The sequence below is a fragment of the Microcebus murinus genome, chromosome 4 (genome assembly GCF_040939455.1).
Source record: "Microcebus murinus isolate Inina chromosome 4, M.murinus_Inina_mat1.0, whole genome shotgun sequence".
NCBI classification, from domain to species: domain Eukaryota; kingdom Metazoa; phylum Chordata; class Mammalia; order Primates; family Cheirogaleidae; genus Microcebus; species Microcebus murinus.
In genome coordinates this window covers 60,727,244-60,741,517 of record NC_134107.1, presented here as the reverse complement: position 1 = coordinate 60,741,517, position 14,274 = coordinate 60,727,244, and the positions used below count along the sequence as shown (strand labels likewise).

The following is a 14,274-nucleotide window of genomic DNA, read 5'->3' as shown; positions in this document are numbered from 1 at the left end:
AGCATCAGTGGGAAGTGGATGATGAACTCCGGCACAGGGCAGAACAGCCAAGGTTTGGGGAACCCCAGGAGATTTGTGTGGGACCTTTCCTCCCTCCGCTTTCCCTAGAACTTTGGCGTCCTCCCAGCCAACCCTCTCGTTTCTTACACCTCCCAGATCTATTACCACGGAGAACCCATCAGCGTCAACGTCCATGTCACCAACAACACCAACAAGACAGTGAAGAAGATCAAGATCTCAGGTAGCCCAGGGAGAGGGTCAGCTTAGGGGGTGGGCCAGAGGGGTTCCTCCCAGGGGTTGGGGGCAGCTGAGGATCTGCCCTTGCTAACAGCCTTGTAAATAACTACCTAAGCCCAGGGCCTGCTCTGAGCCAAAGTGTAAGGCTTTTGAGGCTGGTAACATAGGCTGATCACGGGCTAGGTAATGAATTTACTGCTTAAGCGACCTCTTCTTTTTGGTTTTTTGGGTTCTGGGCAAAGCTGTCGTCAAAGGGAAAACTTCTGGTTATGGGAGGGAATGGGTGTGTTTGGAGAAACCCTTTGGGTGGAGGGTGGGGTGGTCTCCTGCAGGAGTGCCTCCGGGTGGCCTCTGGCCTTTGCTTGGGGCTGGACATCCCCCGCCTGGGGAAGCCTGAGATGCTCTGGGGGGGCTGGGTCCCTGGCTCACAGCGCCCCATCCCTCTACCTCCTAGTGCGCCAGCATGCGGACATCTGCCTTTTCAACACAGCTCAGTACAAGTGCCCTGTGGCCATGGAAGAGGCTGAGTAAGTGAGCACAAGCCTGGCTTTGGACATGGGGGACTGGGTGGGAAAAAGAGAAGCTCTGGGTCCTGTTACAGGCCCACCTGGCAGAGGGCTGGGCCTCAGACTTCCCTGCCACTCAGAGTAGATCATCCTGAAGAACCTTTTAGAAACCATCTACCTGAGTTAGCTACAAGAGATACATGCTATCAGTTAAGCAAAAGACCCACTAAAACTAGAACAACAAAACAAGAGCTAATAAATGTGAGAGGATTGGGGCTATGGAGAGAAGATAATTACACTGTGCCTGAAACCTAGGTTGAAGGGAGATACTGTGCTCTGAGCTTCCTGGTAGCCAGTGCAAAGGGGGCAAAGCAGTAGGTGCACCACTTTTCTTGCCTGATAAAGGAGTAATCTGGTTCACTGGGGAAAGTGGGTTATGTGTGGGAGGTTGAGAATAATTATGCACACACACAAAAAATCTAGGTTTGAGGAGAGCTACTATGATTGAGCATGGATAGAATTTTGTCCCAAGCTTGTTGGCAGCTAAGGCAAGAGGGGAGATCTGAAACAAAACATCTTTACTTACCTAAAGGAGTAGTTGCTCCCATTAGAAAACACACACATTTTTTCCTCCTGGCCCTGCAAAGAATTTGGGGGGGGGGCAAATGAATTTTATGTAATTTTATATGCATGTGTGTATTTATTTACATATACTTGCAGTCAATATTTTTTTGCAAATTAAAAACATTTTAAAAATGTTACTACCTGGTCTCCTATAGGTGAACATGCTATGATCAGATCAAACATTCTCCCATTATTGGGCCCTTTTACATCCACTGCTGATTTAGAAAGCAGTCAGAGCCATGAAACAGATTTCTGGTGTAGGGCAGGGGGCAGGGGCATAAAGTGAGGGGATCTAGAGACAGAGTGACATAAAGTCCCCAGAGTGGAAAACCCCCAGCCCTGCAGATGGTGCCGGCATCTGCCTAACAGACAGCAGCTTGGATGGCTGGGGAGGCCTTTGCGCTGCCAGCCTGTGTAATTCTCAGGAAGCCCTGTGGGGCGGGGGCTGCTGCTGCCCCAGTGTGTAAATGAGGACGTGGGTCAGAGAGATGGGACTTGCTCAGCCTCAGAGCGCTGGCAAGTGCCAAAGCTGGTCTCAAACCCAGGCTGTGTGACTCCAAGGCTTGCCCGCTGGCTGCTACATGATTGAAAAGATGGGTGGGCACAGAGCAAAACCCCAAACTGAACAGTTGAACTACCCTATACATGATGGATCAATTGTGATAGAGCAAGTACAGGTTTAACTGCAGAACCTAGGTGGGGGGTATATGGAAGTCCAGTAGTTTCGTGCATGGCTTGTGTGTAGCTGTAATTTCTAAAATAAATGTGCTGCTTAGTGCTGCCCAGTTAGACTAGGGTAGTTTTTTTCCTACAGAACATCCCAGGGTCAGTCCTGCTCATGTATAGAGTGTAGACTCGCCTCCTTTGGGTGGCAGTGGTCTTCCTGCCAGAGCTGGGCCAGCCCAAGTGGTCCCTGTGATCAGGGGACAGGTGGGGAGAGGGAGGCTTGGAGCAGGGCCTGGCTAGATGTCCTACAGCGTGGGGCGAGGGCTGGGGTCGGCTCTGGGGAGGGCCATCTCCACACCTGCCTCCCTTCCTCCCAGCGACACGGTGGCACCCAGCTCCACGTTCTGCAAGGTCTACACGCTGACCCCCTTCCTGGCCAACAACCGGGAGAAGCGGGGCCTTGCCCTGGACGGGAAACTCAAGCACGAAGACACGAACCTGGCCTCCAGCACCCTGTGAGGACCCTCCCTCCTGCTCCCAGGCTCCTGTTGCCCAGCACCCCTGTGGATGCACACCCTCCTTGGTCCCACCACTACGAGGACAAGGCTCAGGCTACCCTCTCCCTCAGGCTTGTCCAGGGCCTCAGGCGTGTGACCTGTCGGGGAGCCTGCCCCTACTCCACACACGACCCTGCGGGGACGCTGGCCCTGGCAGGTGGAGGGGCCCAGAGGGTCTCACAGCCGGATCTGGGGGCCAGGGGCACGAGGGCACGGCTCACCTTCTTCCCTCCCACCAGGCCCAGGGTGGGGCACACACAGCAGAGGGATGGGTGGCTGTTGCCCCTGCCCCCTGCCTGTCCCTCCCCTCCAGCGAGCCCTGAACCAGCTCCTCTGTGTCTGCAGGCTGAGGGAAGGAGCCAACCGCGAGATCCTGGGCATCATCGTGTCCTACAAGGTGAAGGTGAAGCTGGTGGTGTCTCGGGGCGGGTGAGTGTCTAGCCAACCCTAGACCCCGAGTGCAGAGGGGAGTGATTCCAAGGCCCTGGCAGCTGACCCCACTCTGCCTGTTTGCCTGCCCTCCTAGATGCACCCACCTCTGGGGGAGGAGCTTCCTGCCCCCACTCTTCCTCCTTCCTGCTCCTCTTTCTCCTCCTCCTCCTCCTTCTCTTCCCTATTGGGTCTGAGCCTTGCACAGAGAGTTGGGGGACAGTGTCCTCAGAGACTATGCTGTGTGGTCCCTGGGATGCCACACCCCTCATCACACCTTGGGGCACAGCACCCACCCCTACCCCGGCTGATCTTGGCGGAAACAGCTAGAGGGGCTCCCACAGCTGGAATAGGGATATGTTAGGGGGTCTGACTCTCCCATTTCACAGATGGTGAAACAGAGGTCCAAACACTCCCCAGACATTTCCTGAATCTCCTCCCCTAACCTCAGGTCATGGGCTGGCTGCTGGGGCCACCGTAGTGGACCAGACATGTCCCCTGCCCTAGAACATAGGTTGGTGGAGGCTCAGGAAAACCCCACATTTCCCCATATATTGGGCCTACCTGCTATAAACCTGGAATTTCTACTTTATCAGAGGGATTTTTTTCTAATTTAGTTTATAAATTTCTATATAAAGATTAAGAAACTCAATAATGTTGACATTGAGCTACCTTAATTATTTGAATAATGCCTCTTTGCAGGTGGCAATGTATAAGTAATACTGACCACACTATAGGACATCTCAAAATTGCAAATTGCAGATCCAGTGTCCTGTGACCTTGCAGGACCCACAGTCTTCCCTGTTCCTGGGAACCTGGAGTGCTTCCTTTTGCTATTAGAGAGCCTGGCTCTCACCCCGCCCCCCAGGCTCCCCTGGGGCAGCACCCGGTTAATTTTTACACTCCCTTTCCAGATAAGGATCCTGGGGCTCAGGGGGGTTGCTGAGCTGGCCTGAATCTCGGTAGCCCTGGACAGGGCTAATGGCATTTCAGTGTATCCCTGAATAGCAGGCAGAGCTGTGCAGGGGTGGGTGGGAATGTGCCCCATGGGTCTTTTCTATCCCAGGGGCAGCAGAAGTGGTGAATGAATGTGTGCTTTCTGTTTTCTTCCTCTCTGAACTCTCTCCTGATCACTTCTCCTGCCTCCTCTGACCCACCCAGCCTGCTGGGAGATCTTGCATCCAGGTAAAGTCCCTCCCTTCGACCTGGTTGACTCACCTTCCTGGAGGGCCCAGAGACCATTGGCCTGGCCGACCAGAATCACAGGGCACTGGGTTGGAAGGAATCTTAGTGCTCACTTCAGATTGCCAGGCTCAGGTGTGTGCTGGGGAGACACCTCACCTTGCTCTTCATCCCACTCAAGTGACAGGGATCTTTACAGAGAGCAAAGCCCAACTGCACTGATCTGGGGAGGGGCCCCCAAGAGACCTGTCTTAATTACCCATCACCTGAAGTACAGGATGTTTTGGAGAAATGCAGGCTCCATGGCCTTCATACTTCTATGCTAGTGAGAATTAAGTGCTGGCCAGTGCTGGCTTAGGGTACCCACTTTTGTAGACAAGGCTCCCTGGTAGCCAGCTGGATGGACTCACATCCCAAAAATGCACGTGCTACTACCACAGCAGTTTGGCCTTCTCCTGTAGCAAGCTGGTAATGTTACTTATCTTAAGAAATTGAGTCAATTCAATTCAGTTCAATATAATTCAGCAAAGATTTCCAGAACCCAGGCTTGTGCTGGGAGCTGAAGTCCCAGAGAGGAATCAGCCCCCTGCCCTTGCCACCCATGGTTTAGTTAAGGTCCGGAGTCTTCCATTCCCATCCCGTATAACCTTAGTGAAGGCTGGCAGACTCAGTCTTCTACCGGCTTCCATTCTGATAGCTCAGTCTTCCAAGTGAACCTGCAGAAGCTCTCCCCTTTGCAAGCAAAAGAAAAAAAGAAGGATTAAAAAAGCCAAATAATTTTGACAGCCTTATAAAACCCTCATGTTCCCACTGGGGGGAAGTGATATTCTGACAGGCACAAACCTCAAGGTTTAACCAAACCTTGTACCTGCATCATCTCCCAGAAGTTCCAGTGGTTCTAGAAGGTAGGCATTGTTACCCCACTTTCCAGATGAACTCAGAGACGCTCAGAGATAGAGTGCTCTGCCAGGGAGTGGTGGGGCAGGTGACAGATCTCTCTGGTTGCACAGCTTGTGCACCTCACCAGTCCGTTCCAGTCCTGTACTCCTCCCCAGCTGGGCCTGGGCAATGAGATCAGTGGGATATGGCTTGTGCCTGGAGGTGCTCACAGTTGGGGGTGATAACACCCCAAGCTGAGAAGAGTGTTCAGGGCAGCTTTTGTTAGTCTCAATTCTGAAGTTATCACACGGTGATTAAGGGTGTGCATTATGGAGCAAGAATCCTCTACCACTTACCATTGATAGCTATGTGGCTTTGGGCAAGATATTTTAATCTCCTTGTGCCACACTTTCCCAACTGTACACTGGGGATAACAATAGGGTGGTTGGGAGGATGAAATGAGTTACTCCAGGGTAGGGGCTTAAAATAGTGCTTGGCACAGTCAGCACCACGGAGCTGTCTGCTCTTGGTCCTTTGGGGCCAGAGGCAGAGAAGCCCCATCAGGATCACCGGCTGGGGCCAGTTCTTCCCCACCGCTGCTGCTCCCTCTGGCTCCACAAGGCTGCACAGCGTGGACAGTCTTGGGCCTTGGGGCTCCTCCCACTTAAACTTGATTAGACTGACCTCAGCAGTGCTTCCTCCAGCCTGAGCACCTTTCTAGAAGCCTCTTGGCAGTGTTGGGAGATGAGATGGAGTGAGGGCGGGAAGGGGTCCAACCCGCTGGTTGGGAAGGGCCGTGTCGGGGAGGCTGGGGTGGCTGTGGCCATTTGAGGAGGGCAGGGTCCAGGGCACGCCTGGGGCTGCGCAGTGGCCACAGTGCACACTCCCCTGGGCAGTCCTTTCCCACCCCTGTGCCTCCGCCCAGCACTCGGGAATCCAGGGATCCTTCTCGGGAAAGGGGGAGCTTCCATTTCTTTTGGGAGCCAGAAGAAGAGGCCTCCTAGTTCATCTCCCAGACAGAGGCAGAGCTGGAGGCTGTATCTCAGACCTCCTCCTCTGACCACCGAGCCCTCCCTGTCCTCACGGTGACAGGGCATCGCGGCTCACAGCCTGAGACTGGGCTCGAGGCTCACCAGCTCTGGGTCTCTGTTTCAGCGACGTGGCTGTGGAACTGCCCTTCACCTTAATGCACCCCAAGCCCAAAGAGGAGCCCCCACATCGGGAAGGTAAGCAAGATCTGTGGGTCACTGGGGTGGGGGTTCTCCACCACTGCCGTGTCACCCTGTCACCCCACCTCCCTCTGGGTTAGCCTTCAGCCAGTGTCACCCTTTTGTTAGCTCCCCAGATCTCTCGTGGGGCCCAAACTCCTGTTTGCTTTTGACCTTTCCAGGAGACAGTGGGGCCTGGCTCCTCTCCTCTGTCGGGGGGAGGCAGACCTGGAGGAAGGAGCTCAGTGGCCATGCTCTGAGCCCCTGCCTTGCCCTGGCATGGGCTGGGTCCCGTCTGGAAATAGGGGAAGGGGCTGCATAGATGAGATGACCCCTGGACACACCATTTCCATATTTTTGTTTTTTACAAGTGATACCAGATTGGTCATATTTCATTGAATCTAAGACTGTTTCCGTTGCAAGAGACAACATTATGGAAGGTACCAGCATGGTATATACCACCATTAAACTATGAAATGCCATTGATGGCCAAACCCCTCAAGTTCAGATGTTAAAAATGTGAAAAAATTAACTCTGAGTTGTCTTAGAGTTAAAGAAAGGGATACATGCAAGGAATTAATCTAAGTCATGTTGAGACCTGTCGCAAGGACCAGGGGCCAGAGGTTTCTCTGCTCTTTTGGGGCTGCAGTGGGCATCAGTACCCTCCCTGCACCTCCTCCCTGCCTTTAAGGTGACTTGTGGGTTTCAAGACCAGGGATGAGCTCCTCTTCTCCACTCCCCTTTTCCTTTGCCCTCCTCATCTTAGCCTGGTTGTCCCAGGGTGGGAGCCTGTGCCCACCCGCCCCCACGCCCTCAGCTCACTAACCCCTGCCCGCCCGCCCTGTGTTTAGTTCCAGAGAACGAGGCGCCAGTAGATACCAATCTCATAGAACTTGACACAAAGTAAGCCAAACCCTGCCTGCAGACGTCTGGGGGGGCGGCCGCGGGGGCGGGGCGGAGGGGTCATTTGCATATATGCTTATTAACCCCTGAGGAGCCGCTGGTCTAACCCGGTCTGCTGAGAGCCGCCTCTGCTCGCCTCTTCAGCAACCTGCTTGCCTGCATGTGACTTGAAGGACCCTCGTGCCTGTTCCTCTTCCTCCTGCCTTGGTGGGGTCTGTCTTCCTCCCTCGTCCTTGCACGTCCGTCCGTCCGTCCATCCACAGCGCCTGCTCAGCTCACACAGGGCTGGTTCATGGCCCTGGGCTCGGCTCTCCTGCCTCACCCACGCCCAACCCGTGGAATCAGGCTGTGGGGTGGGCAGGCGTCTGGGGATCTTGTCACTTCTGACTCCTGAGGACCAACCGTGTGGATTTCCCAGCGGTCAAAGGCCATCGCGGCACCCACCGGAGAGTGGCCAGAGGGGGAGGACCTGGGCCGACAGCACGAACCACCTCCAGGGCCGAGCGGCTTTCTCGCTCCAGCTCCAAGGCCACCCTTCCCTTGTCTCCCAGGAGAAATCCAGGGTGTGGGGTTTTCCATCACCCAATGAGGACGCCCCATGCACTGGCTGAACCCTGTGGGGCAGGGGACCTGGGTGGGCCCTACCTGGTCCTAAGTGGATGTGTGTTTTGGTGGAAGGGAATTCACTGTTCTTAGAACCAGTCTTAGCCCTGAAATCCCACTCAGGCGTCCCCTTTTCCCACGCACCTGTCCTCTGCCCCCCTGTCCCATCCTCCTAGATTTGCCATCCTCCTACCCGGCCCCTGTCCCATCCAGGGTCCCTCAGGGTAGAGTGTGAGCTGACACTGGGGAGAAAGGCTCTTTATAGCCTTTTCTTCCATTGAGCCAAGTCTACTCCTTCCTGTCCAGCAACAGGAAAGCTTCCTAAGGGTAGTTTTTGGGCGGGTGGGTAGGGTTTGTTGGGCCTGTTCCCGGAGGATTCCCTCGGGTGGCCTGGACTCTCGCAGCGGGAGTAATTCCTTCCTGTGGCTACAGAGCCCATTGCTCTCCGCAGCTCCTCAGGAATCCAGGTCACTTTCCTAGTGTTTAAGCATGAGAGTTAAGTTCATGTCCCCCTTTGGCATTTTCACAACTGGCCACGTCCAGATGTGACTGTCCTCACTGCCTCAGTGGGCATCCACATGTAGCAGCCTGGCTGGCCTTTCTGCCCAAGGTTCACCCCAGGAGCCAGAGACCTCAGAGAGGGCGGTTCTCCCCCAGGCCCAGAGCAGACTGGGTCACCTATGGCCAGAACACTGGAGATGCCTCCTCCCCCCGCCCCTGCAAACACACCATGTTTTCCTTGTCTCTCCCACCAGTGATGACGACATTGTATTTGAGGACTTTGCCCGCCAGAGACTGAAAGGCATGAAGGACGACAAGGAGGAAGAGGAGGACGGTACCGGCTCCCCACAGCTCAACGACAGATAGACAGGGGCCAGCCCTCCCTCCGGGCAGCTCCGGGCCCCTCTCATGCACTAGGATGCTTATTCGTCTTCTTCCCGCCTGGTTTCTCCTCCCTTTGTTCTTCCAGTTTCTACCAGGGGCCCCAGTGGTCTTCCAGGTCACGGTGATGGACCTCTGGCCTCATGGTTGGCCCCACATCACCATGCCAACAGGACCACAAAGTGCCACCTTCACCCTCATCTCTGCAGTTACCTCTCCATGCCCTTCCTTTTCATACTGACTCCCAGAAAGGCCACAGGGCACTGGCCTTGGAATTTGACCTGAGATGGGGAGCAGGCAGGGAGGACAGGGCATGGGGCTTGGAGGGTGGGGATGAGGGCTCAAGATACATGAGAAGATGTCCTAGTCCCACGTGGTTAACACAGTCTGGCAGCTAAAAGATGACTGCATTGAAGGCCACCTCCTTCTGGCTTGGAAGGGCAGACTCGTGGATAGATTCTCAATGCCTTTTTGCAGTTCGGACCCACCAAAGACCTCTCTCCTTCCACCCTCATTCCTGCCCCATGTCCCTCTGTGTCTGACAGTGACACTGCTGAAGGTTCCTAGACCCCAAGAATAGAGAAAAGCAACTGGACTGACTTTCTTACCAGCAGTTACCTAGACTAAGACAAGCTGTGTGAACTAGCCCGAGTGTATTTCAGTGTTGTCAGGAAGTGACACCTTAGCTTCTTTGTATTTTATGTGTGTGGACCTCGCTCTACAAGCACAGAGAAAGAAAGAGAGGGAGGGGTCTGCAGCAGGTACCAGCCCTGGGCAGAGTGAGCAGGGGGCTCTCAGAGGTGGGAGCAGGGAGCAGGAAGGGGAGAGTCTGCCCTACGTCCCTTCCTTTGTGGACTTAACATGATCCTGCAGGAAACAAGGCTGGAGGTCCAGAGGGGCCGGGTCTTGGTCAAGTTTCTTTCCCACTCTGGGCCTCAGGTCCTCACCTGGTAAACCAAGGGTTTGACCACATGACCACAAAGGGCCCTCCCAGCCCTGGCCTCAGAATTTGTGAACATGAGAGCTTTTGGTCTGGTGGTGGAGCCAGAGCTGCTGCCTGCAGAGGGGACTCCCTGGACCTCAGAGGGGGCAGGGCCCACAGAGCACCTAGCCCGGTGTCAGGCTGGTGCCTTGACGTCAGGCTGTGGCCGGAGCTGGCATGCGCTGCTCTGCCCTAGGGCCTGAGTGTTAGAAAGAACTTGTGTTTGCTGAGGCTTGGGTGGGGGTTTGGGATGGGGCCTCAATGCCTCACAGCCCCCGGGGAGTGTGAACACCCTGAGGTTTACCCAAGCAAATATATTGACTAGCAGGGAAAGGGGATCTCTCCTTAATTTCTGTTCCCTTCCATCTCTGTTCCATACTTGCCTGAAAAGGGAGACAACAAAATTTTATTGTGCAAGTTGGATCTCAACCCTTTTCAGTACAGCACCACTGGGGGTGTGCTGTGCAACCGTTTCCCACTTCACAAGCCTGGCACTGTACCTTCTGACTCTCATGACCATTCAACTCAGCAGACCCCCTCCACAGGCCAGAGCCAAGTCAGCTGGGGGCAGACACACTCCCCTGACCAGTCCTGGGGTCCTAGCTGCAGGCACGCCTGGGCATCCGCGTCCTACCAGAGCTTGCTGGGCAGTTTGCACCTCATCTGGGCAGCTGTAGAGTTGGTGAAATGCTAGAACAGCGCATGGCAAGCACGTGCCCTCCAGTGTTTTCTTCCAAAACCTTTGGGGCTGACACAAGACCCTTTAGCATTTGGGGTGAGCACTCCTCTACAGACCTCTTCCCCCATCCCTAGCACACGCACACAGAAGATCTGTCAGGCTGGTTTCTTAAGCTTCCTCCACCTCAATATCACACCCTTTTGAGTTTAGCTAGTGTTATTAATCAATTTCTCCAACTGTGGGAAAGTGTCAGAGCCCTATCCAGGTATTTTTTTTTTTTTTGTCAAGTTTAGTTGAAGTCAGCCTAACCATCCTTTGCTGACCACTTCTCTGCTCTGTGCTAAGCACTGGAGACACAGGGATGGGTCGGCCCCAGCCCCTGTCCTCAGGGGAAAGTTATGGGGGAAGTCCTAGGGGCCACTGCCGTCAGGGCCCCATGCCTGCTGCCGGTCCATACAGTGCCTTGATGTGAATAGGAAATGGCCCTTTTCAGGTGGGCTCAGACCCACACTGGAGTGGGCAGCTTTGCGAGGGGCACACAGGTTGGATCTGGGCACAACTTGTCCCGTGGCCAGACGCCCTCCCACACAGCCATGTGCTGCAGCCCTGAGGGACACACAGGCCCTGGTGTTTCCTTCTGCCTCTTCCTGGAGAGGAAGGCCTAGATCATCTTTCCAGGCTTCTAGTAGGCTCCAGACACCATCCCCCCACCGCCACCCCAGCCCTACAAAGCATGATGAGTGCTTCCCTGCGGGGCTCCTCTCTAATCTGGAGTCAGCCTGTCCAGGTGAGACTTTGGAGTGAAACTTGGGGTGGGGGAGCCTCCCTAGGTCCCAGGCAGCAGCCCACAGTGTTGGCTGTTTCTGTGCCAAGCATTTGGGGCCTGTGCTGGCCAAGCAGCCCTGCACTGGGACTTTCAGTGTGGCCCGTGGGTGGCATGGGCAGAGGGAAGAGCATGCCCTGGGTGAAGACCTGCCACGCAGAGGGCCAGCTGGGCTTCTCAGCACTCCAGCGAGAGAGGAGTTCAGCTCCCATGAACATGAGGACTGAGTTGTTTGGCTAGACCCCACGGGCCACCTCAGCCTCACAGCCCAGCCAGGCTAGCGTGGGCTCACCCGGGTGTTAGTTCAGCTGGGAGAGATCCTGACAAGCTGGTTCCCACATGGTAGAGTGAAAGGAACACTGTTCTGAAAGTTCCCATCTCTCAGTCCTAGCTGTCACCAACCAGCTGCTGGGTGACCTTGAGCAAGTTACTCAACCTCTTGGGCTCAGTTTCTCTAACTGTAAAATTGGACAGTAATCCCTCCCCTTCCTGACTCAAGGAATTGCTGTAAGGCCCTGATGAGATGAAAGTCCATGGCCTGTGTTCTGTGCGTTGCAAATGGCTGCACAGGTGTGGCCCTGCAAGTGCAGGGGCATGGCCCAAGGTCACGCTGAGCCCTCCTCCCACCAGTCTTCATGTCACTTAGGTAGATGTCAGCCAGAATGAGATGCAGCCAATTTGGCTTTGGTGACCCAGCTGAGAGGGAGATTTAGACACTATTTAGGAACACCATGCCCAAGAATCATGGTCCCAGGGACCAGGACACAGAGAGCAGGCATGGATAGTGTCAGTGACTGGGGGAGGAGAGTACCTTGTACCTGCCCAGACCTAGTGTCATCCACATCTCCCTTCGCTCAGACCCCACAGAGCCCTGCAGCCTTGGTTCTGACCCCAAGTTGAAGAGAACCACAAGCCCCCAGGCCTAGGAGCTGAACCATTCCATCACAGAAATCCACGGGTAAGGGGAGAGGGAAACTGCCTGCTCCTTCCCCTCAAAGCATAAGGCCACTTCCAGGACCAGCTGGAGCCACCATAGCTACCTGCTGTTGGGATGGCTTTGGGCCCAGGGAAAACCCAGGCCTCTTGGCCTGAGAGCTGAGCTCCAGCTCCTCCTTTTCCCAGTGGTTTCAGCAGCCCAGAGAGGCAGCTTCTCTCCTGCCAGTGGCCGGAGCCGGGCACTCTCCACCTATCCAGGAGGGAGAGACTAGGCCCTAGTCTTAAACTTTTATAGGGTCTCATGGACATAGGCCTATGCGTGTTCTGATATTTTTCTTTTTAAACTCAATAAGGACCAAAACAGACTCCTCCAACCCTCATCCATATGGCCTCACTGTGGGGCAGGAGCTCACCTCTGCCACTTCCCCACAAGGGCAAAGAGTGGCTTCAAAGAGTGGCCCTGATGAAGGGGGAATATGCTCCCCCATCACTCTCTCCCAACTTGTCACTCCAAAAGGGAAGTCAAAGCACAGGTCCCTGGGACCCACGATCTGTAGACACTCTGACACAGCGGTTTTCAAACCAGAGGCTGCGGAACCCCTGGTATTCCACAGAGCTCAGTCAGGGGCTGCTAAGGTGGGAAGATGGGGGTGGAGGCACAGCATAGGTCTCCAGCCCTCCCCCCGTCCCACTTCCACCAGAACAACTCTGCTTTTATCTGTCTTGCCTATTAAGGTTTCACTTTCAAACTTTCTTTAGAAGAAAAACTTCAAACCACCATTCTGAGGTTTGATCTTAGACCAGCAAGCACAGGTTCTATTCCTGCTTTTCACGCTGGAATGGCTCCAGCATTCTAATGCAAAGGGTTTTTGTATTGGAACTTGGGTCACAGACCCAGGCCCAAGATTCTGCTTACATGTACACATACACGCGCATACACACATACACATTTGATGGTTTTTCTAGCCAACCCACCCTGAAGCTCTGGCCTGGGTTTGATCTGGGCAGGGGCCTGGTGCTCAGTGAGGATGGGTCTAGATCCTAATATTGGCCCACGCAGCACAGGGAACCATGGAGCCAGGAAACAGGCCCACCCCCCACCCAGGGTGTGTGTCTGCTCCCCTACACGGTGCCCCACTTCCCTGGCCCATGCCCAAGGGACAGAGTGATGGGGGAAGAAGATGAGTCTTTACACACAGCGGATGGATGGGGACCCAGGTTCACATAAAAGACAGATTCAGGGAGGATATGTGGCAAAAGCCCCTTTGTTGAGGGCAGGATTCCCCTAGAGACCTCCTAAGCAACAAGTAATATAATGGGACTTTAATATAGTGGGATTTTATCCTCACATTTGTGGACAGCCAAGCATGTGGACAACAGGAGGCTCTTATGGCCCCCACCACCTGAACTCTGTCCTCTGCCCGGGGCCTTTGCTGGGGATCACTAGCAGGTGAGCACTTTGGGTGAGACCCAGACCGGCTCTTGGCACAAAAGTGCCCCCACCTAGGACATTCTAGGTGAAAATATGAAGCTCAGGGCATAGCCAGCCACATGACACAGGGGATTGAATGCTACTGGTATTGTACTTCCAGTCCAAGTGTGCCCTTGGGAGCCCATTGGCCTCAGTTTCCCCACGTGTAGAGTAGGGCTGTGCCAGGCTCTTCCCACCTCACAGGCACTATTGCAAGGGAAGAGGTGGGCATGTGAGGTAGTGGCATACGAGAGGCGGATGAGGTCCTGGCCTGCACTGCAAACCAGCAGAGGACTCGGGAACAAGTGTAGGATGTGCCATCTTCACCTTCCTGGGCATCCCTGTCCAGTGTGAGGTTCTAGCCACACGCTGTGGGGCCGGCCTCTTCCTGGGCACGAGAAGTGAGGGGTGACTGGGATGGGTCTCCAGGTCTGTGGCCCTTTTGTTAAGTGATTATTTTGTGACATTCTCATTCCTGGACCACCTGCCAGGTTTATCTGTTGTACCTGTGGCATTCCTTATTATGTCAGATAAGTTATTATAGTTTACTCAACTCTAACAGGACAAATGAACAAAAAAACATAAATAGGAGATTATTAAAGGTTGTTTGTGCCAGAGGGTGCTGGCTCTGCTTTCATTTCTGTCTCATAAGCTCATGGCAGGACACACACTAAGAAATGCCGCCTGGACTGGAAGACAGGGCCATG

At 54.5% G+C, this 14,274-nt stretch overlaps 1 protein-coding gene across 4 annotated transcripts in view; it reads left to right on the top strand.

Moving 5' to 3' along the window:
- ARRB1 (arrestin beta 1) overlaps positions 1-14,184 on the top strand; it is a 73,980-nt gene extending 59,796 nt beyond the window's left edge. For 3 of the 4 annotated variants that reach the window (XM_012745058.3, XM_012745055.3, XM_012745057.3), the window contains exons 9-16: positions 157-241; positions 692-764; positions 2,411-2,548; positions 2,936-3,019; positions 4,181-4,204; positions 6,236-6,306; positions 7,140-7,191; positions 8,550-14,184. In XM_012745058.3, the coding sequence (XP_012600512.1) occupies positions 157-241; positions 692-764; positions 2,411-2,548; positions 2,936-3,019; positions 4,181-4,204; positions 6,236-6,306; positions 7,140-7,191; positions 8,550-8,661 (639 nt within the window). In that variant the 3' untranslated portion in view covers positions 8,662-14,184. The remainder of the gene's footprint in view (positions 1-156; positions 242-691; positions 765-2,410; positions 2,549-2,935; positions 3,020-4,180; positions 4,205-6,235; positions 6,307-7,139; positions 7,192-8,549) is intronic. The other variant, XM_012745056.3, reaches the window with a different exon arrangement.
- The last annotated feature ends 90 nt before the right edge of the window (positions 14,185-14,274 follow it).